General features: G+C 42.0%; 1 protein-coding gene across 1 annotated transcript in view; it reads left to right on the forward strand.

Annotated features, from left to right (window-relative positions):
* Positions 1–26,377, forward strand: part of DNAJB11 (DnaJ heat shock protein family (Hsp40) member B11) — a 28,815-nt gene extending 2,438 nt beyond the window's left edge. Inside the window, exons 2-10 of the mRNA XM_027861986.1 lie at positions 805–961; positions 10,284–10,381; positions 11,682–11,814; positions 13,607–13,749; positions 22,687–22,769; positions 23,372–23,429; positions 24,292–24,403; positions 24,764–24,923; positions 25,932–26,377. Coding sequence (XP_027717787.1) covers positions 805–961; positions 10,284–10,381; positions 11,682–11,814; positions 13,607–13,749; positions 22,687–22,769; positions 23,372–23,429; positions 24,292–24,403; positions 24,764–24,923; positions 25,932–25,996 — 1,009 coding nt within the window. The 3' untranslated portion in view covers positions 25,997–26,377. The remainder of the gene's footprint in view (positions 1–804; positions 962–10,283; positions 10,382–11,681; positions 11,815–13,606; positions 13,750–22,686; positions 22,770–23,371; positions 23,430–24,291; positions 24,404–24,763; positions 24,924–25,931) is intronic.
* The last annotated feature ends 869 nt before the right edge of the window (positions 26,378–27,246 follow it).

A 27,246-nucleotide genomic window follows, 5' to 3' on the forward strand; every position in this document is an offset into this window, starting at 1 on the left:
TGGATTCTAATGCTCAAAGCGATTTGGGACCTTCTCTGTAGGAATCACTTTCAGAGGCTGCTATACATTCTTTGGAGTTCCATTAGTGGGGGCTAAATTGTCATCCCTGGAGAAAGGATTTGATTTTTGAAAATAGCCAAAAGTCGTTCTGGGCCAAATGTGGTGGATAAGGTGGGTAATCATTCTGGCTAATACTGGATTTGGATTTGAAAAAAAAATGAAGTTTCGTTGTGAAATAATTGATTTTCTCACGTAGCTTCCTATGAAGGTGGTTCTCAAAGAGGATTTCTAAATAGCATTAGAGCAAAAGCAGAATTCTGGGGATCATTCGTAGTGTTGGAAATAGCGCTAATGAAAAGTGTTTTATATTTATATAGTATTTTATTTTACATTTTTATTTGATCTCCCAACAACCATCAAAGGTAGATAGTACAGCTCTTATTATCCTCATTTTACAGATGAGGAAACTGAGGGTCAGAAAGGTGAAGTGACATATAGCTAGTAAGTGGCAGAGCTGGGACTCAGACCCAGGACTTCTGATTCTATTCCCAGTATTCTTTCCACTACCTACGGCTGCCTTTCCAAATGTATAGCCTCCCAAGGTCACTGTGTTGAAGGGGACAACATTTATTTGTATGTGTAAGTTCTAGTTTGTTAAAAATTAAATCTCATAGTCACACTTCTTTGATTTTTCTAAGTTGTGTTCCTCTCCATTACTCAGGCATAAGCCTGAGAAAAAGCTTTGGGGGTATTTTCCATAAAACAGCCTAAAACTTTTATAACCAAGTGATTTCTTCTCCCCAGGCGAGATTTCTATAAGATCCTAGGGGTACCTCGCAGTGCATCTGTAAAAGATATTAAAAAGGCCTATCGGAAACTGGCTCTGCAGCTTCATCCTGACCGGAACCCCGATGACCCACGAGCACAAGAGAAGTTCCAAGATCTTGGGGCTGCCTATGAGGTCAGTAAGAAAATGCACATGTCACAGTTGTGAGTAGGCCCACACAGCTATGCCGAAGTCCATCTGGCACCGAGAAAGACTCACTCTCTTTGTTTAGGGAGCTTCCCTTTTAAATGGGTCAGATGGAAACATGAGGAAGACTTAATGCTAAATCATATGTGGCCACCATACTCATCTTCCTACCTAACTTACTCAGGCTTTCTTTTCCTTCATTTCCTTCAGGAAAATGAAGGTGAAGAAATGAATGGGGCCTAGGTACACATCTTGGGGGAGCTGGAACTAGAAAGAATGACAACATCCCTGACTTACTTTTCCTCTAATGAAGTTATAATGCTGGTCAAACATGTCGCCTTGCTGTGTGGTCACTACCCTCAGGGATCCTTTTTCTCTTCTAGCCATATGACGCAGGTGGAAGGTAAATGAATTGCCCGAGTGGTGGAGTTAGAATTCTTGAATTCTTGCTTCTCTCTTCTTTTTGCTAGAAAGGAAGGAATGGAAAAGAAACATGAAAACTAACGGTGGTAGAAAATGTTCAAAAGGGGAAGGTGTTGGTAGCCACTAGTCTTTTTGATGCTTATGCTTCTTTCTAGCTTAAGACAGGGTTCTTATATCATCTTCTAGGTTGTAGAAGCACTCCCCAGCTCAATGAAACTCAGGGCAGATCTGGTTCTTTTAATGTTGCCTCCTTTAACTCTATAACCCAGGTGCAAGTGGAACTGTATAAAAATATCTGGAATGAATGGCACCGGTTATATTTGAGGATTCAAATCCTGGCCCTGTCCTATACCAGCTGTGTGTGACCTTGGGCAAGTCACTTTTGGGCCTCAGGTTTAAAATTTGTATAATGAAAGTGTTGGACAAGTGGTTCCTGAGATCTCTTCTGCCTCTTGAAATCCTGTAATCTGCCTTGTACGCATAGTTCAAGGAAATTATATGAGTTATCTGTCAAAACAAGCACTTTTGTCCTTCTCTGTAATCATACTTACCTTACCTCAAGACTAGAAATCAGTTGGATGAGTATCTTTTTGCAAAAATTCCAAAGAAGCTAAGTTTAAGCTCTTCTCATGATGACAGTCTACATTTATGCAGTTTACACCTTTTCTTCCAGTCCTATTAAGTTACTTATATTACCAATACACGTAATTCCATCATTTATACCACATTTCTCCCAGTTCAGTGTATGACTTCATTGTTTCTTATGAAAATGGAGAGGGTCCTGTATAAGAAGGTGCTGCTAAGTGATCAGCAGCTTTAGGATGGTGCAGCTCTCTGGTCCCTAGGCAGAGGGATTCCCTATAAGCAGACCTTTCATTGAACCATAGGATTTTAGAGCTGGCAGAGACCTTAGGGATCTTTTACTTCAATCCTCTCCTTTTACAAGTAAGAAAACATATTGAAATATTAAGTGAGTACCCTTGGTGTCATCAGATCTAAGCTTTGATCCAGTTGAATTCTGTGTCCTCATTGCCTAAATTGAATCAATTTTATATGATGCTCTTCCTCTGGCCAGAGCTCTGTCCTATTATTATTTTCTTAATAATCTCAGGGCCCACATGTTTGACTCTCTACTCATTAAAACTGTTAGACATTTTTTCTCTTCAAGACCTTCTTGATCCTTAAACCGTCTGCTCCCAAAGTGAATACCCGTATTCTTTAACTAGAATCTTCTGGACTAGATACACCATCTTGCACTAGTAGCATCTAGTTTTTGAAATTCTACAGAAAAACTTGTCTATTCTTTCTCTATTAGATTTTATTCAGTCATGATTCTCATTCATTCTTAGAAAGTTTACAGGACAGGAATATTACAGAATCCAAGTAATTGAGTGTTTGACACTTGAGCACATCCCCACCAACCCTCAGAATACCACAAGCAATAGTAGTTTTTTCCTTAAGAAGATGTCTGTTACTTTAGATAAGGAAGTCCATAATGGTCACTTTTATTCAGTTTTATTGTTGATGGTACAGAGATACAACAATTGCTGTCCTAGTGACTCATTTGCCTCTAGTATTCACAAGCCAGGTGTGTACTCATTCATTTGTGAAGTGAGGAACTTAGCCTAAAAAATACTTCTCTTTTTAGTAGTGTACAGTTTCAAAGCACTTTCCTTACAGCTTTGTTATGTCCTGAGTTTTTAGAGATAGATGGCCCTCAGAGCCCCTCGAGTGAAATCCCCTCATTTTAGCATGTGGAAACTGAGCCCAGAGAGGTGTAGCACCTGACCTGGCATCACACAGCTAATAAGTGTCAGTGGTAGGATTGAAATCCAGGTGTTCTTGACTCTAAGATTAACACGTTGGAAACATCTCACCCTTTCTCCATATGTCTTTAGGCCCCTTAATTTTAGACAATGTCTTGATGGATTCAGGAAAACAGACACAAAACTCTGAGGGATATGTTAAGGGAAATTGGGGACACCTAGGGCTTGAGCAGGTAACACGAAAACATTGGTTACCAGGTCACCAGCATGTCTTTCGATGTCTGCATGGGCTAGCCCATCCCCCAAGTTAGAATCATAACAGAGGAATAAAAAAAAAAAAACCCCAGAAGGAAAGGAAAGGAAATGAATGTCTGTAGGCACAGATTCCCTAGTAGTCAGAATAGGAAGATGACTATGACAGCTGAGGTGGTCTTCATTTTACAGACAGGGAAAGTAAGGCTTGGGGGTGGAAGTGTCGCCAGCCAGGTGGCAGGGTGGCAGCAGAGCCTGCCCTCCAGGTCTAGGCCCGGCTTAGAAATGCTTTGATTCTGTTACAGAACCGAAAGGAAAGACAAAAACCAAAATGTACTTTAATACAAACTCCTTTTGTTTATTGAGGTGGAATCAGTGATAACATTTTACTAAGTTGAGTATTTGTGGTTTGGTTGTGGTTCTATGAAGAAACCCTTTCCATATTAATAGTAATAAAGAGTTTGTAAGACTCACTGTTGAGAAGTAGCATGACCTTAGAATTAGGAAAACTTAGATAGTCAGCTGGCCAAAGAGTCAGGAAGGCCTGGGTTCAAGTCCTGCCTCTGATTCATCCTGGCAGTGTGACCCTTAATAGACCAATTCACTTCTAACTCAGTACTCCCAGGCCACTCTAGGATTGAAAGTTGCAGACTGCTTAGCAGTCTACATTGGTAGAAATACTTTCCGCTCTGGAATTTCCTTATTCCCTCTTAAATCACAGGTTCAGACCCCAAAAAGCTTACTGTTAATCCGCAAAAAGTGAAGAAGCAAGCGTAGAGTCGTCTATTTCCTGTTATTTCATCAAGTTGTCATCACTAATACAACAATAATAATTTGCTGATAATAATAGTAAGTTGTAGTGTTCGTCCAGTTCTAGCTATAATAAAACTGAGTAATCAGGTCCCTTCACCTCTTCCCCTATCAACTGAGGGTGATTGTTCTGGCCCTGCCAACCTGTGGAAAGAGAGACGCTGATACCAAATTCACTACATTGTCATAAACAAGACCACAGAATGTAGACTTGAAGGCAAAAATGTTAATAAAAGCAGGTTGTATCAGTTCTCAGAGGGTTTGGGACTTTACTCGTGCCAGAATAGACTCTGCAGTTACAGATCACAGCCTGGCTGTGCCTTCATTAGCTGCTGGGGCCAGAATACTATGTGGGTGCCCCCCCCCCACCTGGTGGTGATGAGCCTCTCTGACCTTAGGATGGCAGACAATAATATGGCTGTTCTGTGCCTCGACTCCAGGGCCTTCTGGCATGGTAAGGACCACTTGTTTCTTTTTCTTCTCCTTCGCCTTTGAAAACCAACGACTACCTGCACCCTGTGGTAAGGCATTGGAGTAGGATTTTAGTGGAGATTGTCCAGCAGATTGATGATTAGAAACAATGCTGAGTGCTACGCTTTTCCCAAGATCAGCTGCCAGCAGATTTCCTTTTGCTCCTGGTGGTTTGGGCTGGCATCTGTCTTATGATGCAGGCCTGCTTTTCCTCTCTCAGCATACTTATGGACCTCGTTTATCCCTCTGAATGCGTGTGCAGTATTTACAGTTGTTGCCATGGTTCCTCTCTTTCCCATCTTGCACCACCTCTTTCAGATGCACAACACAAGGCACCGTTTGTATCTTCCTTCACTTCTGCTGATGCAGCTTTCCCCCTTTCTTCTCGGGCCATTGAAAGAAAAGATTGGGTCTAGTTTTCCCCTTCAGTCTGCTATTTAGTGGGAATCACATTAAAATGAGAAGATTACTTAATACATTACTTTCAGAGACATCTGTAATAAAAAGCAAATACTTGTTAGGAATAGGAAAAATGTTCAAGAGTTTATGGAACCATCAAGGGATTAATTCTAGCTAACATTTGTAAAACTCCAAGGTTTCAAGATGCTTCGTGTCCATTATCTCATTTAAGGAAATATAAGTAGATGGTGCCACATTGGTACTAAAAGAATTAGGGGAAGACCTCATTGTAGGAGGAATGTCTTTGGAGGGCCTTGGAGTGCCATCCTCCAGAGTGAGAGAGCAGCAATTGTTCAGGCTGTAGAGGGCAGAGTCGCGCTGATGAGAGCACCTGCAAAGAGAGTTGGGCTCAGGATCCCAGCAAGAAAGCACAGTGATGTCCAGAAGGGGAGCGAGGAGCCTACCTCCGATGAGTGAAGGAGTGAGTAGAGAATGACACCTGGGTGGTAAACCCTGGTGACCTCCACAGTGATAGGGTAATTAGGAAAATGGGAGGGTTTGGGGGGGAGGCACAAAAATAACCTTACTCTTTGGCTCAAGAATTCAGTTGGGGGGAAAAGTACCATCTAACACTTTCTGTCTCTCTAATTCTCCATCAGGCTTCTTTGACCATTGATTCTGATTCACTTTTCCTCATATGATCATAGGCAGTGTATGCTCCATTCTTCTGGTTTTGCTTTTTTTAAACTTCTCATTCTTTGACAAAGGTTTGTCACTTTGTAGTCCTCATACTTGGCTATTTTAATTAGATTATTCTGTTCCATTACATTAATATTTCTCAGGGCAGCTAGGTGGCATAGTTTATAGAGCACTGGTCCTGGAATCAGGAGGACCTGAGTTCAAATCCAGTCTCAGACCAGACACTTGACACTTACTAGCTGTGTGACCCTGGGCAAGTCACTTAACCCCAATTGCCTCACCCCCAAAAAAAATTCTCAGTTTGTTTAACCATTTCCCTACTGTTGATCATTTAAGTTACTTTTAGGTTTTTTTGCAATTACATATAGTACTGCTATTATGAAAATTTTTGAATAGATGGGTGTAAAAAAAACCAAAACACTGTCAAGGATATTCCCAAAAATTGAATTATTGAGGCAGCTTTCATCCTCTACTCCTCACTCTCCCCATATCCAATGACTTGTCAAGGCCCAACATTTCTGAATTGCCAGCATTTTTGATGTATGCCTCCTTCTTTTCTGTGACGCCACCACCACCTGGCCCAGGCTTTCATCACCTCACGCCTGGACTGTTGCAGTAGCCTGCTGGTTGGCCTTCCGCCTTCAAGTGTCTCCTTATTCTAGTCCATCTTCCGTTAAACTGGCAAACTGATCTTCCCAAAATGCAGATCTGACTTTGTCACTCCCCTTCCCTCCATTTATTGAAATCCAGTGATTCCCTCTTATCCCCAGGTTCAAATATAAAATCTTCTCTTTGGTTTTCAAAGCCCTCCACGACCTTGCCTCTTCTTGCCTTCCTTTCCAGTCTTCTTTCTCTCGATGTATTCTGCAATCAAGTGACTCTGATGCTGTTCCTCACACTAGACACTTCATTTGCTGTCCCCCATATTTGGAACTCTCTCCCCCTCACTTCAGCCTCCTAACTTATCTGTTTTCATTCAAATCCCAGCTAAAATCTCACCTTCAGCAAGAAGCCTTTCCCCTGATTCCCCGTAGTTCTAATGCCTTCCCTCTCTTATCTCCTATTTATTTTGTCTATGTCTTTTTCATATATCGTTGTTTGCACATTATCTCCGCCATTAGACTGTGATTTCCTGGGGACCTGGAACTGCCCACCTTTTTTTGCGTCCCTAGAGCTTATCACAGTGCCTGCTCAGTGTTGGCATTTACTAAATGCTTGTTGACACACTGCTGCTTCATCCCACAAACTGCTGTCCAGCAAGATTCTCTCGGTGATTCCACCGTGGCTCCACAGCCTCGCCAACATTGAGTTTCGTTGTTATTAAATACTTTTGCCAATTTGAGTGGGAAGTGGTACCTCAAAGTTATCGTTGAAATCTCTTTAAATATTAGTGAGTTTGGCATTTTTTGAGTGACTATTAATAATTTATGTTTCCTGTTTTGATAATTCCTTGTTTATAGCCATCAACCATTTGTCCATTGTGGTCTGGGAATCATCACAGTTCCTTACAAATTTTGGACTTGTTTTTTGGTCATATTTAGAATACGTCATTATATCTATGATCTGAGTGATCTGGACACTGCCTCCGGCAACACAAATTACACCCCATTCATGCCTGTCCGTCCTGTGCATCTCTTTCCTGTGGCCTCCCATAAGCTCACCACAGCAGTTCACTCAATATGTTAAAGCCTAAAGGCCTTGCTGGCTTTTTTTCTGATATTGTAATCGTAATAGGAGAGCACGTGGGCTGTCCATCAATTATGCTTCAGTCTCATCATGTGACCAACCCATTTTATTTTTCAATCACACATTTCTTTGATGATGTACCTTCCTCCAGTTCTTCCTAGTTCCTTATTTGTTCTATATTGCAGCCTTCTTAAGCCCACCATGCACATCTCCATTATGCTTTGAGTGATACTAGTTTTAATTTTGATGGAGACTCTTGTTACATGACTGATATCCATATAGCATATTTGCTCTAAATTATTTTTCTTAAATCTTAGATTAACTTTTCATTGCCACCACCTAGGAATTCAAAGGGAGAAAGGTCTTTTTTTTCTTTCAAAGACATTTCCAAAGATTAAAGTCATTCCACGCTTTCTCTGCTTCTTTGGAAGTATCTCCTGTATCCCATAAGTCCTGTCCAGGGTAGGCCATTGCGTGTGGTCATTTCAGATTGGGATCTAAACGGTGTACGTTGGATAGAAATCAAAAAGGGTCTTGGGTTCCTCAGTTCGCTTGAGCTAGCTTTGCAAGTATTAACAGAGAGAGTCTGGGAGGAATTACATATCAGCCGTTTCCCCTGCCTGCTTCAAAGGGCCCTTTTCTCAGCCTCTGCCCTTCTGGTTGAAGTTTTTGCTGTCAACTCTTGCCATTCTTTCTAGTCTCTAGGAGCTTGATCTTTTTCTGTTGGATTTCTGTCTTCTCTGACATGTCTGAAACTGCCGTCCAAACAACAAGCACCTCACTAAATAGCTGGAGGGATGATTTTTATTCATCTGCTCTATTTTATTATACTCGAAGAGCTTGAGATCCTGATGTTCTCTTTTTGTTTGAAGGCCCCCAGTTCAATTCAGGTAGCATTTCTTAAATGTTCGCTGTGTTCCAGGCACTGTGCTAGGAGCTGAGCATACAGATATAAAAAGAAAATGGCCCTGACCCCAGGGAGCTGATAGTATGCTACATGAAAATACTTTGGTGGGAGAATGAGAGCACACGAACACCTGGAGGAGGACCAGGAAGGTGCCGCTTCACTTGGGAGGGGGCACTTGAGCTGAGCCTTGAGAGAAGTTAGGGTTCCAGGAAGCAGTAAGGAGAATGAAGCGCTCTCCAAACAGGAAACCCTGTGCAAAGGCACATAGGTGGGAGATGCAGAGGCGTAGACAGGGAGCTGTGAGGATGCCACTTTAGCAAGAACATGGTGCATGAGAGGCCAAGTGAAACAAACCAGGCTAGAAATCTAAGCTGGAGGCAGATTTTGAAAGGCTTTAAATGTCCAAGGTGGTTGTATTTTATCCTGGTAACAATAAGGATGGGAATGATGTGTTCAGAATTATGCTTTAGGGACATCAGTTTGACAGCTGGGTGAAGGATAAATTGGAGAGGAGAAATGGTAGAGGCAGAGACTAATTAGAAGGCTATTAGTCATCCAAGAGAGAGTTGATAAGGCCCTGAATCAAACTCTGGGGGTAGAATCAATAGTATCTAGCATTTATAAAGTATTTAAGGTTGTCAAGGCACTTTATAAATATTACCCCCCATTTTACAGATGAGGAAGATGAAACAGACAGAGGTTAAGTGACTCACACAGGCAGGAAATGTCTGAGGCCATATTTAAACTCTGATCGTCCAGACTCCAGATCCAGGGCTCTACCCACTGTGCCATCCAGCTGGCAATAAAACTTGATGGTTATTTAGTTTATGGTAAAGGAGGAAGTGGAAAGTAGGATTCCTTGTCCTTGAAGTTGCAAAGATGCTGGTACCCATGACAGAAATAGGGACGTTAGGAAGTGGGCTGGGTTTGGGACATGCCTGCCTATCTCGGCGGAGGTGTTCAACTGGCAGTTGATGAGAGATTGGAGTGCAGGAGAAAGGCCCAGCATTTGAGCAGTTCTTAATCTGTTTCTGATGAAACATACCATTATTTAAAATATGAATCATTGTTAATCATTAGAAAGTCTTCAAAGTCATCTGAAAAGATAACTCCTTACTCATTCTTTAAAATTGTCAGGGGAATAAAAAAGACACCACAGTTTCCATTCACAATCGTGTTCTCAGAGACTTTGTATAACTCAGAACTTAGAATCAAAAAGTCACAGAACCAAACAGGTAGACACGAACTTGGAGGTTTTTAGTCCAACTCGATCATTTTATATATGAGGAAACTGAGGCTTATGAGGAGACTGACTTGACCACAGCCACGCGATTTGTGAGTTGAAATGCCCAAGACAGAAGGAAGGTGCCTTCTGGTCCAGCTTTCTCGACACTCCATCCTGTTGCTAGATCCTTTGTCTAAATTTGCCATTCTTGTTGCCATTTAAACTCATTACTCTTGTCAGCAGAAACTTAAAACGATTTGTAGAATAGTCCTTCCTCTGTTTGCAGGTGGAAGTTCTCCACCAGCCCTCCATTTTCTAGTAAATTTGGCTTTGTTAACCTTTACTCTGAGAAGAAACTGGCTTCGTGGGAGCCTTACTGCCAAGGGAGCTGAGTAAATGTGTGCTCCACTGCTGGCAGGACCTAGAAAGAAACAGTGAGCCCCAAGACAACCCATTCTACTGTCTTTTAAAATATATGTCAACCCTGCAACCAACTGGGGTCTCCCTAGAGGTTAGATGAGTGAATTTATCCTGGGATGTATGTAAAAAGCTTAGATGAAGGTTACTTTTCATCAGAAGTCTTGAGACCGGTGTCAGGTCAGATAAATATCACTGTGGGTATAACTAAGGCCAGCTATTTCAAACTCCTTGTCACGTGTCTTTTATCCTTAGGTGCTATCAGATGAGGAAAAACGAAAGCAGTATGATGCTTATGGCGAAGAGGGATTGAAGGATGGTCACCAGAGCTCCCATGGGGATATCTTTTCACAGTAAGAAATTTACCTGTCTACAAGCCATCCTGCCTGTAGGAATTATTTGCTAATTCATGACACTGGGAAATTATTTTCACTGTTAGTTTCTAGAATATGTTTTCTCTCTCTCTAAAAAATCAGTCATATAAAATAAAGAAGGAAATTCCGCCTACATATACCGATCCCTTCTTCCACCCCTACTCTAATCCCATGCCATTGCTGTCACAGGTGTGAGGGCAGTGATTATGACCAGTAGGGGGAAGTAGAGACCCTTGTATGCCAGCATTTACTGCATTCTCAGTGTCCTGGGTATGTGAAGGGCTGAGCAACACACCATTCCTGTTGAGCAGTAGAACTGTCACATTCCGTGACAAGATAATAGTGTCACCTTCTTAATCTCTGAAAACTGCAATATATGCCAACATCACCTAGTGAGGCTGGAGAGATGCTTCTTCACGTGGAGCTCCAGACCTGCCTGTCTGGGGGAGACAAATTGTCGGATTGAGAGGTTTTTCTTGGGGGGGGTGTTTGGTGAGGCAATTGGGGTTAAGTGACTTGCCCATAGTCACACAGCTAGTGAGTGTTACGTGTCTGAGGCCAGACTTGAACTCAAGTCCTCATGATTCCAGGGCTGGTGCTGTATCTACTGCGCTACCTAGCTGCCCTCGGATTGAGAGCTTTTTAAAAACTGCAGTGACTCTGGGTCCCAAAAGCGACCACAGCTACCTCTGGGGCCTTTAATTTTGAAAGATAACACTGAGATTTATAAGGGGTGTGCGTGTGTTTGTGCGTCTGTTTAATCCAATGTGATGCCCTTGTTGGATGTATGTTCCTTATGCTTATAGATTTGCCTTATAAAAAAGCTTCCATTTCAGTGGAGACATTATCTTTAGATTTTGGCTCATGTAATAACACAGAAGGGGAAAATGTGACATTCACAAAATTCAGTCACCTCAGAGCATGTGAGCAGCATAAAGGATAAAAAAGGTGGTTACCATCGTAAAGACACTGTGTCCTTATCGGGAATTACGTATCTGACCTTTGTCTGTAAGAAACCTTTGCTAGTCCTCCGTAATTTCATTGCTTCGTCTTTGAGATTATCTGCAGTTTATCCTGCATATAGATTTTATTTATATAGAATTGTTTGCATGTTGTCTCTCCCATTGGACTGTGAACAGATCAGGAACTGTGTTTTGCCTATCTTTGTATCTCCAGCAATTGTGTGGTACCTGGCATATAAAAAGTGCTTATTGACTGACTGTAGTTGGTCTGGACTTGGATTTTCCTTCCATCTTAATGATTCCATAATTCCTTACAGTTTCTTTGGAGATTTTGGCTTCATGTTTGGAGGAAGCCCACGGCAGCAGGACAGGAACATTCCAAGAGGAAACGACATTGTTGTGGACCTGGAAGTCACTTTAGAAGAAGTATATTCAGGAAATTTTGTCGAAGTGAGTTGAAAAGAATGGCTACCCATACAGGCCTCAGAATTTGCTAATGGGATTTTCTCATCCTCGCATCTTTCTTAAGAAAAAAAGCTTGGTGGGTTAAGAAAAATCTTGATTGGCACAGAGTATAGCAGTTGTGTCCGTGAGGGGAGAGAGTTGTTAGGATTGTCATTCTGGTCATAAGGATGGACAGCTGTGTCATAGGTAACTAACTGGGTGGCAAGAATCTCTTGTTGTGGCAGCCTTGAGAAACAGAAGGCACCATGACACCTCTTAGGGGGACCTTGCCAAAATGGAGGAATCAAATCCTATTCTGAATACTCCAGGGGCATGTGTGACTTAAATGAGGTCATATTCTCAGTCATTTTGGAAAAATAATAATTCCCTCCGAACAATTATACTTTTTCATAAACCTCGGTTTTCACATGTTGGGGCTACCTGCAAACAGTCAGTTTCTCCAGGCATTTATGTCACTATTCTGCCTGAGCCTTTGCCTTTCAGTTGAGTATTTTTTTTAACTTAATGAGAACAAAGTTCTTCATATGAACTTGTGACCACATCCGTGAAAGGTTTTGAATGTTTGGTTATACTTCCTCTTCAAAGAAATGGACCTTTTATTTCTTCTTAAAAATTAAAAGTTTGTGTCTGGAGACTGTGAGGAGGAGAGAATTCCGTGCCCAGAGGTCTGAAACAAGGAAGTCATTTCATGAGAATAACCTTAAGGTTAGGTCGCAACTGTGACTGCGTTAACTTTGTGACTGTTGTTAGTGCTGTCCAAGATGGGAGCCTATATATCCTCTTGCTGAGGTCTTTTCATAGTAATACAGATTTTAAAGGGCTTTCATATCCATTATCTAATTATGGCCTCCTAATCCTGTTGGATAAGCAGCCCAGTTTTATAGATGAGGAAACTGAGGCTCTGAGAAATTGTTCCACTTACTAAGGCTATTTATCTAGCCAGGGCAGAGCCACCACTGGAAGTGAAGACTTTTTTTTTTGGTAAGCAGTGGGGTTAAGTGACTTGCCCAGGGTCACACAGCTTGTAAGTGTTATGTGTCTGAGTCCAGATTTGAACTCGAGTCCTCTTGGATGCAGGGCCAAGGCTCTTTCCACTGTGCCGCCTAGGTGCCCCTGGAAATCAAGACTTCTGACTTTTACTCCATGTTGTTTTGACTGTCCCACACTAATTCCTTTGCTAACATTAACTCAGAGAATTTATCTCTGCAGCTTACAATTATAGATACTTGTGCAGTTACAACATTTTTCAAATTGTCTTTCAAACTGAGCCTCTTTCCTTTGCTTTGTGCCTCCTTAAAGTTGTGATATTTGAGTCTCTGTTTGTTTCATTTCCGATTCAAGATAATAGATAAAATTCTGAGGCCTTTGTGTTTTGTAGAAGACTATCATGGTAGGAATTGGGGTTAGGATTAGGTGGTACAATGGATGTAGTGCTGGGCTTGGAGTCAGAAAGACCTAAGTTCAAATCCACCCTCAGACAGTTAACTTCTAACTGTATGACCTTGAGCAAGTCAGGTAACCTTTGCTTGCCTCAGTTCCTCAGCTGTGAAATGGGAATAACAAAGCACCTCCCTTCCAGGGTTATTGTGAGGATCAAATGAGATAACCTTGGCCTGGCACATAGTAGGTGTTTAACAAAAGTTTATTTCCTTCCTTCTTGGATAAATCGCTGAGGCCACTAACTATTCTTGTATTTGGTGCATGAAACCCAGGAGCAGTGGGCTGAAACAAAGAGTCTGAAGATCTGCCTGACTCCTCCTTTGTCTTCCTTTTGTAGGTGGTTAGAAATAAACCTGTGGCCCGACAGGCACCTGGCAAACGGAAATGCAATTGCCGCCAGGAAATGAGGACAACACAGCTGGGCCCGGGGCGCTTCCAGATGACCCAGGAAGTGGTCTGCGACGAATGTCCCAATGTCAAGTAAGAGCTCGGGGGCTTAGCCATTGATTTCACTTTGAATTTCGGTTATTGAGACTTTTGGTTTTTACTCCATCTTCATCTCAGAATCAATCCCTGCTCACTAAGAATCATTCCTTGTAACAGATTAAAAACAGAACCAGCCAACCAACATTTATCACCCAAGTCTGACAGTGAAGGCAGTATTCTTCACCAATAGTCCCCAGTGACTCCAAAGAAGGGAGGGATGCGTATTCTCACATCTCTTCTTTGGGACTAGACTTGATCATTATCGATCGCCAAACATTGGTTAAGTGCATACTATGTGCCAGGCACTGTGCTAAGTGCTGGGAATCCCACAAAAGGCAAAGCCACAGTCTCTGTCCTTAAGGAGTTCACATTCAAGTGGATGTACCGGGCAGACAGCTATCTACGTGCAGGATATGTAGCTTGTAAATAGAAGGCACTGTCTTTGGGGGAGATGAGGAAACTGGGAAAGGCCTTTCTCAGAAGAGAGGATTTGAGCTGAGTCTCGAGGCAGAAGTGAGGAGGGAGAACACTCCAGGAATAGGGGAGCACCAGTGGCAGTGCATTGAGTTTGGAGCTGGAATGTCGTGTAAGAGGACTGCAGGAAGGTCAGTGGTGTTGGATCATAGACTAGATCAAGGGTAGTAAAGTGTGTAGGAAGAGGCCAGGTCGTGAAAGGCTGTGAAGGACAAGCCGATGTGTCTGTCTTTGATCCTATAGGTAATGGGGAGCCGCTGGAATTTACTGAATAAGGGATTGACATGGTCAGATTTGTGTTTTAGGAAGGTCACATTGACAGCTGAGCGTGCAATAATAGACTGGGGTGAGGGAGGGACTTGAGGCAGAAGGCGTGAGTTGAGGAGAACCTGCACCAGAGAGGGACAAAGGGAACATAGACAAGAAGTGTGAAGTGGGGAGCGACAGGGCTTGGCAACAGATTGAATTTGTGGAATGAGAGGAAGAGAGGATGAAGGGATGAGACCTAGACTGTGAAACTTTGGTGACTGGGAAGATGGAAGTGCCTTATCAGTAATAGGGAAGTTGGGGAGAAGAAGGATTTTGGGGGGAAAGATAGCAAGTTCTGTTTTGAACATGTAAAGTTTAAGATGCCTATAGGATATCTAGTTTGAAATGTCTGTTTAGTCAATTAGTGTGAGACTGGAGGTCAGGAAAGAGGTGAGAGCTGGAAATATGGATTTAGGAATTACCTGCATAGATTAAAAACCCTTGGGACCTGATGAGATCATCAAGAAAGAGAGTGTAAAGGAAGAAGAGAGCCTTGGGTGACACCCCAGTTAGTGGGCAAGAAGTGGAGGGGGAAAATCAATAAAAGAAGTTGAAAAAGCCATCAGTCAAGTAGGAGAACCAGGAGACAGCAATGTCCTGAACACCTAAAGAGGAGAGAAAAAAAGGTGATTGACAGTGTTAGAGGCTGCCTAGAGGTTAAGAAGGGTGAGGATTGAGAAAAGACCACTGGATTTGGCAATTAAAAGATCATTGGTAACCTTGGGGAGGTAGTTTCAGTAAATGATGAGGCAGGAAGCCAGATTGCATAGTTTAGAATGGAGCAAGAGGAAAGGATGTAAAGGCATAGATTGTAGACAGCTTTCCCCAGGAATTTATCCAAGAAGAGGAAGAGGGTTATAAGATTATAGGTAACGGGGACTGAAGGATCAGAGGAGAGTACTGAATAGGTAAGTTACCCAGGATGCGCGCACACACACACACACACACACACACACACACACACACAGTCTGCCAGAATTCAAACTGAGGTCAGTTGACAAAGGTGAATTTTTGGTTTTGCTTTGTTGATAACATGACTGTAACTCATACTTTTAAAAATTCACTTGTACAGTAAGTTTTGTTCTACATCCTCATTTTTGTTCTGTATATGTCTTTTTTAAGTGTAAGCAAAAGATTGTCAGATTTTGTTTTCTTATCTAATCTGTTAACTCTTTTTCATATTATTGGACTGTTTAGTCCGTTTACATTTAAAGTTATGAGTTAGGCTTATATTTTCCTCTATATGTCTCTAATATTGCGCATTCTTCCTGCCCCCCTCCCGTAAAGACGGTTCTTTGTTCACTTACTTTAGCTTAATCTACTTTAAGATAACCCTCTTATCAGTGGCTTTTTTCCTTTCATCTACAAGCCCTTTCCCCCTTCTGCTTATTACCCTTTTGCCTCGTTTTGGAGTTTTGTTTCACTTATTGGTTCCTTTTTCTTTCTTCCTTTTATCTAGTTATCTCGTTCTTCCCCTCTTTTCATATCCTCTCAGTTAAGCAGTCAAATAAGCTCTCTTTTCCTCTCCGCTACTTCAGCTTGTTTTGTTTATTTTAAATTTCATTTTCTGTGCCTTTTTCTAAAAAGAATTTCTTTGCCTCATTGTCTTCAGTATTTCTCTTCCTTGCCTATTCTAGACTTCTGTTATTTGGTTCATGGCCCTTATACGTATTTATTCCTTTTTTTAGCTCTGTACTCCTCATAGAATGTTCGCTTTGTGTTCTGTCATACAGAGTTTCTCTGTTCTTGCCTTGTAGGTCTTGCCCCAGATCCCCTTTTTCTGTTGTGCTTCACTCTTAGAAGAGCCAGTTACTGCAGGTGCTGGAGAAGATGGCAGCGTTGCCCAGTGTGTTCATAATTGTATTATTCATCCCTACCCTTTGCCCTTGCCCTCTTCGTGTTCTTCTCTTTTCCCATTTGCCATGAAATCTCTCTGCCCGTGCCCTCCTCCTCCTCTGGCTGCCATTTGCTCCCAGGAACTCTGATTCCTCTTCTTCTGAGACAGTGGGAATGGTCTCTAAGCTCTGAATCCCTGCAGATTATATGCACTTTACGATCCCCATCTGCCATTACAGAATATTTCTTTTCCCTCATAGAGGCGTTTTTCAGTGGGAAGCCCTCCCACCACTGAAACAAGATTTTCCTCTCATTTCAGTCCTCCATTTGCTTCCTCACCCATTCTCTTGTAGGTCCTCTTCTTCTCAAGAGACTACAGGAGTCATTTTTCCCTTCATTGCTAACTTTTGAAGTGATCAAGGTGCATTACATATTTCCCTCTGTCTTCTAAAATCCTCTTGCCCTTGTATTCTGCAATTTTGTCCCACAAAAAGCATTGCTTCACCTGTAGGCGTGGCATTGTGAGTTTAGTCCATGTTGTTCAGGTATGTTCCTCCACCATCTCTTGTATTTCGCTTGTGCTTTCACCTGTTTCTTTGTGTAATTTTAGAAAGAAATCTTTTATTGGTCCCTCTATCGTTCTTAGTCGCTGTATTTATTTAGCTTTCTTGTATTTCTGTTTGAAAAGCAGATAGTGTTTTTCAGTGCCAGTTTTCTTTGTAGGAATGCTTTGAACCCCTCTTTTTCATTGAAAACAGCTGTCTTTTATCATTTATGGTCAGGCTTAGTTTTGCAGGATATGTCACCATGAGTTGTGTATTGAGTTCCTTTGCCTTTCTGAATGCATTCCATTTCCTCCTGCAGTTTCTGGTGGGGTATAGAATAGACTTGTGTTATTAGAATTTCCTTTCCTTTATATTTGAAGGTCTTTTTCCTGGTCATTTTCAGAATTAGTTTGTAATTGGAATTGTTAAATCTAACCACTGTGTGTCTTGGAGTTTGCAGTATAGATTTCCCCCTGGAGAGAACTATGAATTCTTTCAGTTGGCACTTTTGTTTTCTGTGTTTAGAAGTTCTGGGCAATTTTCTTGTATTATTTATTATGTTATGGTGTTGAGGTTTTTTTGACTTCTCATGTTCCTCTAGGAGACCTATAATTCTTAAGTTATCTCTACACATCTTATCTTCAAGATTAATATGTTTTGCTTGTGTGAAGAGCATGTTGTCTTCTAACATTATTGCTTTTTTTTCCCTTCTCTTCTCCCAGATTGTCCTTTACCTCTGTATTTGCATTCCCAATCACTTAGTCACTCTTTTATTTCTTTAGTGAAACTTGCCACCATAGATTCAAAATTTTCTATTCTGCCAATTATTTCTGCTATACAGGCTGTAGATTCTACTTTCACAATTCTTTTTTCTTTTTTAAAACATCCTTTCTTGGGAATCCACGGAGTCCTCTGCCTCCTCAGTGGTTGAGTCGTTTTCCTTTCTCTTACAATATTTAATCAGAGATGTCTGGATTTGTTTTGCACATCTGTGGGTCAGAGCACTTTCTGTTATACTTTCCTTGTTGCTTTATGCTAAAGAACAGTTTTTTTTTCCACTTGAGGTCTTTAATAAATTCAGCCTTTTTTCTCCTTGCATTCCCCTCTTCCCTCTCTGACTCCTTCCCCCTTGATGGTGGTTTCTTTGGGAGCTGGGCCTCAAACCTCTCTCAACTCCCTGCAGTGCAATTTACATTTCACTGGCCTTGATTGCTGTTCCAGGTGACTTTTGAGGAGACAAAACTGGCCCCAGCTGGATACCAGTCCCCTTTCCCTCAGGCTGCTATGCACTCCGGTTCCTTCTGCTCCTCAATTTTCTGAGTAGGATTGCAGCCCAGAGTGCTGCTGCACTGTCGTCCTAGCCAGAGCAAGCATGTGGGTTAGTTTGTGCATCCCTGCCAGAGTGGCTCGCTGGGAGTGAGGGAATGCTGAATGAGCACATTGGGGATTTGCCTCCTCAACTGTTAATTCATCAGATTTTTACCTTGCTCTGAATCTTTGTATCTTAGAGCACAGAGACAATTGAAATTGCTTTATCTCTTGAACATAATTCCTATTTTGGAGAGGTTTGAGAGGTCATAAGGATCAGAGAAAGTGTCTGGTCCTCCAGCTTGTTGGGTCTGTAACCCAGAAATGTCAAGTGACGGATTTTGATAATGTAACTTAATTTCTGCTTGGTTTGCTGGATTACATTTACAGCACGAATTTGCTTTAACCAAGAAGTATGGACTGGAAATGCTCAATTTTGTGTTATAGACTATTTTTTTATCTTTCATTAGTGTTTGAAGGAACCTTGTTGATCTTGTTTGCAGTTTGACTTAGTAGCAGTTATTTAGACTGGTAATCCTATATCAGTTCAGCTCTCCATCACAATTCTTGAAAACAGAATGTTTGGTCTGTCCATTACTACTTGCACCAAAAACTTAAGTGGCTCTCTGATCTCAGTCATGTGAATATTGCTTCCATCAGTATAGATCTTCTCATCCTCTTTGGTTCTTGCCCATATTCTTCAATAGATCTTTCCCAGAGGATCTGCCCAATGCATACTGGAGGATTTCCTCTTAAGTCTTATATTTTGTGGGTAGCAATGCAGCATTCAGGCTGTTATCTATTTCCCCTCTTAAGGGACTAACTCGGTTTCTTTTCCTATCATAAATTTCCTTACATAACTTCACCATTGAAAATTCACAGCATCCTGCTTGAGCCCATTGGGTTAACTGCATCTTAGTGTTCCTCGTTCTACTGGGGAATGGCTAAACAAATTGGTTTATATGAATGTCATGGCATATTATTGCCCTGAAAGAAACAGTGAGTAAAAAATTTTAAGGAGCCCAAGAAGTCTTCAGTCTATGAACTGGAGCAAGAATGAAATAAAAACCTAGAAACCAGTACCCACAATGACAGTAATGTAAACAGGAAAAGAAGAAATGGAATGCTGGGTAATAACCAGTGTTGTGCAAGATATGACTGAAGATAACATACATCATCTCTTGACAGAGGTTGGGGAAAATCTGGGTGTGGTTAGTGCATATACTGTCTGACGTGATATTAGGTTTGGTTTTGTGGGACTGCTAGTAATTTTTTTTTTTTTAATCTTGGTCATAAGGTTTGTTTTGGCCATGTGGGGAAGGAAGAGAGATATATGTTCTGGTGATATAAAAACATCAGATTTAAAAAGAAAGGTGGCAGTGCCTAATTTTTGCAACTCTATAACAAGAAGAACATTTGTATTAAGAGGTAGGTCTTTGTGCTGAGGAGCACTTTGGGATCATTTAAAGCTCTGCGTGTGGTTTCCCTAATGCAGTCCAACTCACTCTCTTCTTGCTCAATTTTGGATACAATTCATGGTGTCCATCTTGTGAGTCTGTCTCCATTGTGTGTGCTAATTTTTGGGACTGGTCATTTAGTTGAATGTGATCATCTATACCATAGGCAGTTTTAAATTCAGCTAGTTTTCTCTGCATGGATTGTTAAGCTGACTTCCTGAGTAATACTGTATCTCATTAAGGAGTTCCTGTAGTTTTCTGGGCTTAATGGTATCAATGAGGGCAGCTAGGTGACACAGAAGATAGAGTGCCAGACCTGAAGGCAGGACAACTCAGCTTTGTTTTTTTCTTTTATTTTATTATTCCCCCCCCCAATTACATATAAAGACAATTTCAATATTCTTTTTTTTTTTCCAAATTTTGAGTTCTAAATTCTCTCCCTTCCTCCCTCCCCCTTCTCCATTGAGAAGGCAAGTAATTTGACATAGGTTATATATGTGTAGTCATGCAAAACACATTTCCATGTAAGTCATGCTGTGAAAGAAAACAGACCGAAAAAAAACAAGAAAAATAAAGAAAAACTATCCTTGATCTGCATTCAGGCTCCAGCATTTATTTCTCTGGAGATAGCACCTTTCATCGTAAGTTCTTCAGAATTGTCTTGAATTATTATATCACTGAGAAGAGCCAGGTCATGCATGGTTGATCATCATACAATATTGCTGCAACTGTATACTATGTTTTCCTGGTTCTGCTCATTTCACTTTGCATCAGTTCATATAAGTCTTTCTAGTTGGGTTTTTTTTTTTTGAGAGCATCCTGCTCATCATTTCTTATAACACAATTTCTTACATCACAATCATATACAACTCGTTCAGCCATTTCCCAATTGATGGACATTCCCTCCATTTCCAATTCTTTGCCATGACACAAAGAACTGCTGTAAATATTTTTGTACATATAGGTCCTTTTCCTTTTTGTTTTTTATCTATTTGGGATATCTAATAGTGGTATTGCTTGGTCAAAAGGTATGCATGATTTTATAGCCCTTTGGGCATAGTTCCAAATTACTCTCCAGAATAGTTGAATCAGTATACAACTTCACCAACAATGCATTAATGTTTTCATTTTCCCACATCCCTTCCAACGTTTGTCATTTTCATTTTCTGTCATATTAGCCAATTAGGTGTGTGATGATTGCTCAGGGTTGTTTTAATTTGCATTTCTCTAATCAATGATTTAGAGAATTTTTTCATGTAACTATAGATAGTTTTGGTTACTTTGTCTAAAAACTGCCTGTTCATATTTTTTGACCATTTATCAATTGCGGAATGGCTCTTATTTCTATAAATTTGACTCAGTTTTCTATATATTTGAGAAAAGAAGTCTTCAGCAGAGAAATTTGCTGTAAATTTTTTTCCCATAGTAATGATTACTATTTCCCTCAATCCTGTTCACCCCATTTATCCTACTCTCTCTCCTTTTACCCTGTCCACTCTCAAAAGTGGAAAATTCATCTTCGTGAGTTCAAATCTTGCCTAAGACACTTCACTGTGTGACCCTGGGCAAGTCACTTAACCCTGTTTGCCTCACTTTCTTCATCTGTGAGTTGGAGAAGGAAAGGGCAAACTACTCCAGTGTCTTTGCCTGAAAAAAAGGATCATGAAGAGTTAGACATGACTGAAAAATGAACAATACTGTCAGTACGTGACCCGTAACCAGGACATGCTCTAGGCCTTCCCTGTCTTTTGAGGACACCTCTTCCATTAGACTCAGCAGAGGACATTCTCCATGAAATTGGCAAACACATTTGGCAAGCGTACATATCCTTGTTATGGGGTGTTTGACATAGTAATTAGAGTATCATTCAGCAGTTTTCTCTGTGGTTGCATTCATTATGGAATAGCATGAGATTTTAATACACACATGAAAGACTCCTTGATAGAGGAAATCACCCAAGACTGTCTCTTTTCAAATGCCCTTTCTTTTGGTAATCAACAATCAGGAAGGATAGTTAGGATCTTAATATCCATTCCCTTCAGTCAGTCAATAATTATTTATTGTGTGACTACAGAGATGCAATCTGCTATAGGAAATCATTTACAAAAGCCCATCTCTTTTCTTCTCCTATTTTTATCAAGGATAACTTGGAGGTGTTTAGGTCATTCTCATAAAAAAGTGTGAAGAGGAAAAAAGCATATGCATTGGTACTTATTGAGGTCCTCTGTCACTTTTTCAGAGTAACAATGTTCTGATGGTTTTTTACATTCTTTTTGTGTTTTCATCTCCCTAAGACATCTTATAAAATGACCCCATAGGGCTATTAAGATTGTGTCTTCTCTAGCACAGATTTCCCTGGTGGGTACTTGGTCTGGTTAAACACGTCTTTCTGATATCATCTTCTTTAGTCTCATTTCCTCTCTTGGGTTGTCATGAGACAACTGAGATAATGTTTGTAAAGCACGTTGTAAATCTGAAAGCAGCACATAAATGGTAATTGCCATGTCCTTGTGTGGTGGCAGATTAGGGATTGAAGCGTGTGCTTGAATTGAGAGGCTCCACTGGCACCAGTGAGCAAAAGTGATTATTCTAGAAATGTAGAAAAATCTGTTTCAGGGATAGTATCCATTTGTGCCTCAGTGGAGGTTTCAGGAAAATTAATTTCTGTAATGGTTTGAATGGGTGACATGGAGCAGTTTTGGGCCAACTAGGTGCAGTTCTTTGAGAGAGTGGGAGTCAAGGTGGTGTCATCACAGAAGAAGATAAAGATGATGGGTGGCTTCTTGGAAGGCTGGCATCGTGGCGTGTATTGGGGAGCTCTCTCCCTGGGCATGTGTGCATAGGCATGTGTCTATAGGGCATGTGTGCCCAGGTTTGCTGAGCAAGGGTCAGAAATAGTGTTTCTCTAGTAGAGAAGCTCTAGCTAGTGTGCTTAAGAACTACCCAGTGCTTCCCTGTTGGAGCACTCATCTTTGTAACTTTTTCATTCTTTTCCATTTCAGGTTGGTGAATGAAGAACGTACCCTGGAGGTGGAAATAGAGCCAGGGGTGAGAGATAGCATGGAGTATCCCTTCATTGGAGAAGGTAACGCATTAATGTCCTGTTTTCTTGGGGCTCTCCTCTCTCTCATTATTGGCAGTTTCTCCAGATCTTTATCCAAATGGCTGCATGGTGGTACTTATAGAACGCCTTACTCACTTCAACCCAGACAGTCATAGTCAGTCTAAGCAATAGTCTAGGTGTTTGTCCTTTAGTATGATGAACAGTTGTGTATCATCATAGAATTTTCAGATTTAGGGCTTGGAAAACATGAATTCTAATTAGAGTATTTTTAAAAGACACATAACCACAGTTGAGATCGATACAACTGTGTTTTCGGATCACGCTTGTCGAGTTGATGGTAAATTAAAAACCCTAAATGTTTGTGATAACATTTATATTTTGTCATGTCAGCGAATTACTTTTCAAATTCCTTGGAAAATTGAAAAACTTATTCAGTACTTTGCTTGGAGCATCCGTTATACACATTCAAAAGTTTCGAGCTTGATGTACCCAGATGGATACAGCTAGCTTCTCAGCTATACTTCATAGACGCTAATTAGCACTTATATAGAAGCTGTCTTCTGCTAAGTACGTGGCAGTTGCTTAGATTATGACATACTTTCATTTGTAACTTTCTGACCTAGGTGAGCCACATGTGGATGGGGAGCCGGGAGATTTGCGTTTCCGGATCAAAGTTCTCAAGTAAGTGGCCTGGTCTCAGTCATGTCAAAATGTCTTTAATAGAGAGCAGATTAAAGCTTTCTTTCCTCCAGAACAGATTCAGGACGTGGAAGCCCTGCCCGCTGCCTTTCCTGAGAGCTCAGTGCACCAATTTCATGACATTATCATCTCGAGCCTCATTGCTAATACTTAAAGTAGGGCTTAACCTATAAATGCTGTACCTTGTTCAAACATTTCAGAATTTAGTAAATAAATGAGGAATGAACCAGAGAAATCAATCACTGTTCTTTGGTCTTGGCAGTGGGGGCACGTGTTTGTGTGTGTGTGCGTGCTTGCGTGCGTGTGTGTGTGTGTGTGTTTGTGTGTGTAGTCTAGTTTAGACATTACAGTCTGTATATGAGAAATTAGAAGGGGGACAGCGCAGAGCACTATAGGAGACATTAATATAATGGGATACTGTGAGGCAGTGAAGACTAGCGGAGCTGAAGACAGGAACAGCTCTGGAGATATCTTTAGGAAATGATGGAAATGGAGTTAAAGCAGAGCTGAAAGAATGGAGGCCATGGTAACTAGGATCACATTGGAAATGAGGGAGCGGCACCAGCTCGGCACATGTAGGTGGCTGGTGTCCACTGGGAAGTTCCCAGTACAACATTTAACTGAGGCGAAGGGGATTCCACAGAAAAACTGATCTAATCAAGGCAAAGAGAAGCCTGGGTTGAAGGGCCTCTGGAAGTGGAGTCGTTCCTCACCTCAGTGGGAGAAGCTTCCTGCCTCCGTCTTGGTGTTCTGAGGCAGGGATTGTGGCTCAGGCCACAGGCTGCACGGGTCTCAGAAGCCACGGGTCTCAGAAACCACGTCTCTGATCTCCTTTGCTCCGCAGACATCCTGTGTTTGAGAGGCGTGGGGATGATCTATACACAAATGTGACAATCTCCCTGGTGGAGTCGCTCATAGGCTTTGAGATGGACATCCAGCACCTGGACGGCCACAAGGTAAGGCCGCCAGCCGCCACCAGCTTTGGGGTCTGCCTCCTCCCTTAGCCTTTACACGCCTGAATTCACCACTGACAAAGAGCAAACCGTTGAAAAGTCGTCATCTGGTGGCATTGTCTGGTGCTTCTTGATATAATGCATGGTCAGAGGTGGCAGCTGCTGAGAGCTTAGATTTTTCTCTTCAATTTGGAGACATTCTCCTTTTGATTTCCCTCCACGTGGTGATTTTTCCTGCTTTTTCACTTTCCCTCGTCCTGAATGTGGGACTTGAGAAGGAGTTGGCCAGGGTCTGCCGGCAGCTGTAGGATGGGTCTTCGCGGACGATAGCTCTGACTTCTCACGGCCCTTCTTGTTTCCTAGGTTCACGTTGCCCGGGACAAGATCACCAGGCCAGGGGCTAAGCTGTGGAAGAAAGGAGAAGGGCTGCCTAGCTTTGACAACAACAACATCAGGGGCTCTCTCATAATCACCTTTGATGTTGAATTTCCAAAGGAGCAGTTTACAGAGCGACAGAGAGAAGGTGTGTGCTCCCCAGACTCAGTCAGTGTCTTGAGCAGAAAAGACAAATCTCGGCCACGTCGACCAACAGCAGCTACTGACCCCATAGGAGGGCACGAGCCCTCAGATGGGGGCCTCGTGGCGCTAGGTCTCAGCTTGTTTGCTATTCAGCCACATTCTCGTGAGGAATTCACTTTCCCTGTTGGTCTGTTCTTCTGTAAAATAAGGATAGTGTTTACACCAGGGCATATTGTGAGGGAAATGCTTCGTGAACCCTAAAGATCTGTAGAAAGATGAGCTCTTCTTACATTTTTTTTGGGGGGGGGGGTGGCGCATTCAGGGTTAAGTGACTTACCCAGGGTCACACAGCTAGTTAAGTGTCTGAGGCCAAATTTGAAATCAAGTCTTACTGGCTCCAGGGCCGGTGCTCTATCTACTCTGCCACCAACAGCCCCACTTCTTACGTATTAATAAAGCTGTAGAGCTAGGGAAGGGGCCAGAGCCAGGGAGAGGAAAATTCATGACCCATCCTTTGTGCCTGTGTGTGACAAGGAGTCACTTTAAAGAGGTCAGTGCCTTGGAAGGTCATTGGTGGCCAATCGCACAGAAACTATTCAGATGAGAAGGAAAGGCGACAAAGGGAAGAGTGGAGAACAGTGGAGGGCAGGAGAAGGGATGGCAGTAAGTGACCAGGCCCCTGTCTCTGTCTCTCTTTCTCCACCTCCCTTCTCCCTCGGGTGTGTTACCCATAGCGGCCGCTTGTCGGCCCCTGTGTCACTTCCCCAGGGAAGGGGAGCTGGGCTTGTCTTGGCTCTGTTAAACCGGGTGCTCTCACTGCCCATTCTGAATGGTTCTTGGGCCTTTCTCTTTTCAAGGGTTTGAAATGTGTTGGGGGTGGTCCAGTAAGTGATGGGGACACGTAAATGGCACTGAGCTATCCCTGTTTGTCACCCCTCCGGCTAGTGAGTGCAAGCTCACACAAGAGTGCACATTTTGCACTAATCAGATCATTCCTTTTTCTTGCTCTCAGGTATCAAACAGTTGCTGGAGCAAGAATCAGTGCAAAAGATCTACAATGGACTGCAAGGATATTGAGTAGATAAAATTGGACTTTGTTTAACATGATACATGGATCAGAGATATTTATTATCTGCAGGTGTGCTTTTTGTAAAAGACATACAAGATTTTGTTTTCTAATGACCTTCTCGGAGTGAATGAGAAAGGTTGAATTTGTCCCTTTACAATCAGAAAAGGTGTATGGAGACTGATTGACCAAAAGATTAACCCTTACCTCTCCTTTTGAGGAGCCAATGCCTGGTGCTCTCTGCAGAGTTCTGGAGACTGAAACAGTGATGGCAGGCGGCAACTTCCCAAGCAACGGAAAAGCATGTTCAGGACATGGGGTGGTGGTTAGCTGTTTCACTCAAAGTGTCAAGTGGAGAGGTCTGTTTTTAAATACATTTGGTTGTTACTTTTTCTCGTCTCTTGTCTCTTGTTTTAGTAATACAGCTGTCTTCCCTATTTGCCCTTGGTCTGCCCTTTTTTCCTCTTTTATGTTTATGAACCATTTGGATTTTTTCCTTGTCAGAAGAATGAAGGAAACCAACACCCTAGAGAATGATGGCAATTCATGTTCCACACCCACTTCAGGTGAGCTAATTTAGAAATGGGTTTGAAGTTCCTGAGTAGACTCTGGAAATTCCAAAATAAGGCTCAGGTCACACCCGGAGATCAACTGTTTGTTGTATGCCTACTGTATGCCTGCAAACAGCCGTGGGCTTCCATTAGGTGAATTGGACAGCTACTGGAAATCATTTTCTTTCTGTTTTACATTAGAAATGATGTTTCCTATCTTCTACAGTTTGCTCAGGTATGTATTAGAGAAGTCGCTGTAGTGCTGATCCACCTACTAGAAGGTGTATTTAAAACGCGTAATTCATATTTGAGCTGTTGTGAGGGTTGAGCATTTCTAAGAAGTTCTTGTGCCAACACTTGAGCATTTAAGGATTGTTTACATTTGCCATTTGTGAATTTTAAAGAGACTGGTCGTTTGCAGGAGTTAAGAGTTCTAGGGGCCCAGCAGTAAATTCCTGCCCTGGTTGTGGACGTGCCCGTATGACATTCCTCTACCAAAGGGGTTGGCAGTTTCCCTCCGTGCTGCCAAGGGGTTCCCACGGTGACCAGGGTTGAGCAGTCCTGTGGCTGCTGCCCAGAGTCAGGGGCAGAGGCTCAGTTTGGGGCCTTCTTTTGATGTAACACACTCACCAGGAAGAACACTGGGCTGAGGAGGAGGATGTGGGTTTCCATGGAGATGAAGTATTTAAATTTATTGCACGTTTCACTTC

This window comes from Vombatus ursinus, unplaced genomic scaffold (genome assembly GCF_900497805.2).
Source record: "Vombatus ursinus unplaced genomic scaffold, bare-nosed wombat genome assembly UNPS02014768.1, whole genome shotgun sequence".
NCBI lineage: Eukaryota > Metazoa > Chordata > Mammalia > Diprotodontia > Vombatidae > Vombatus > Vombatus ursinus.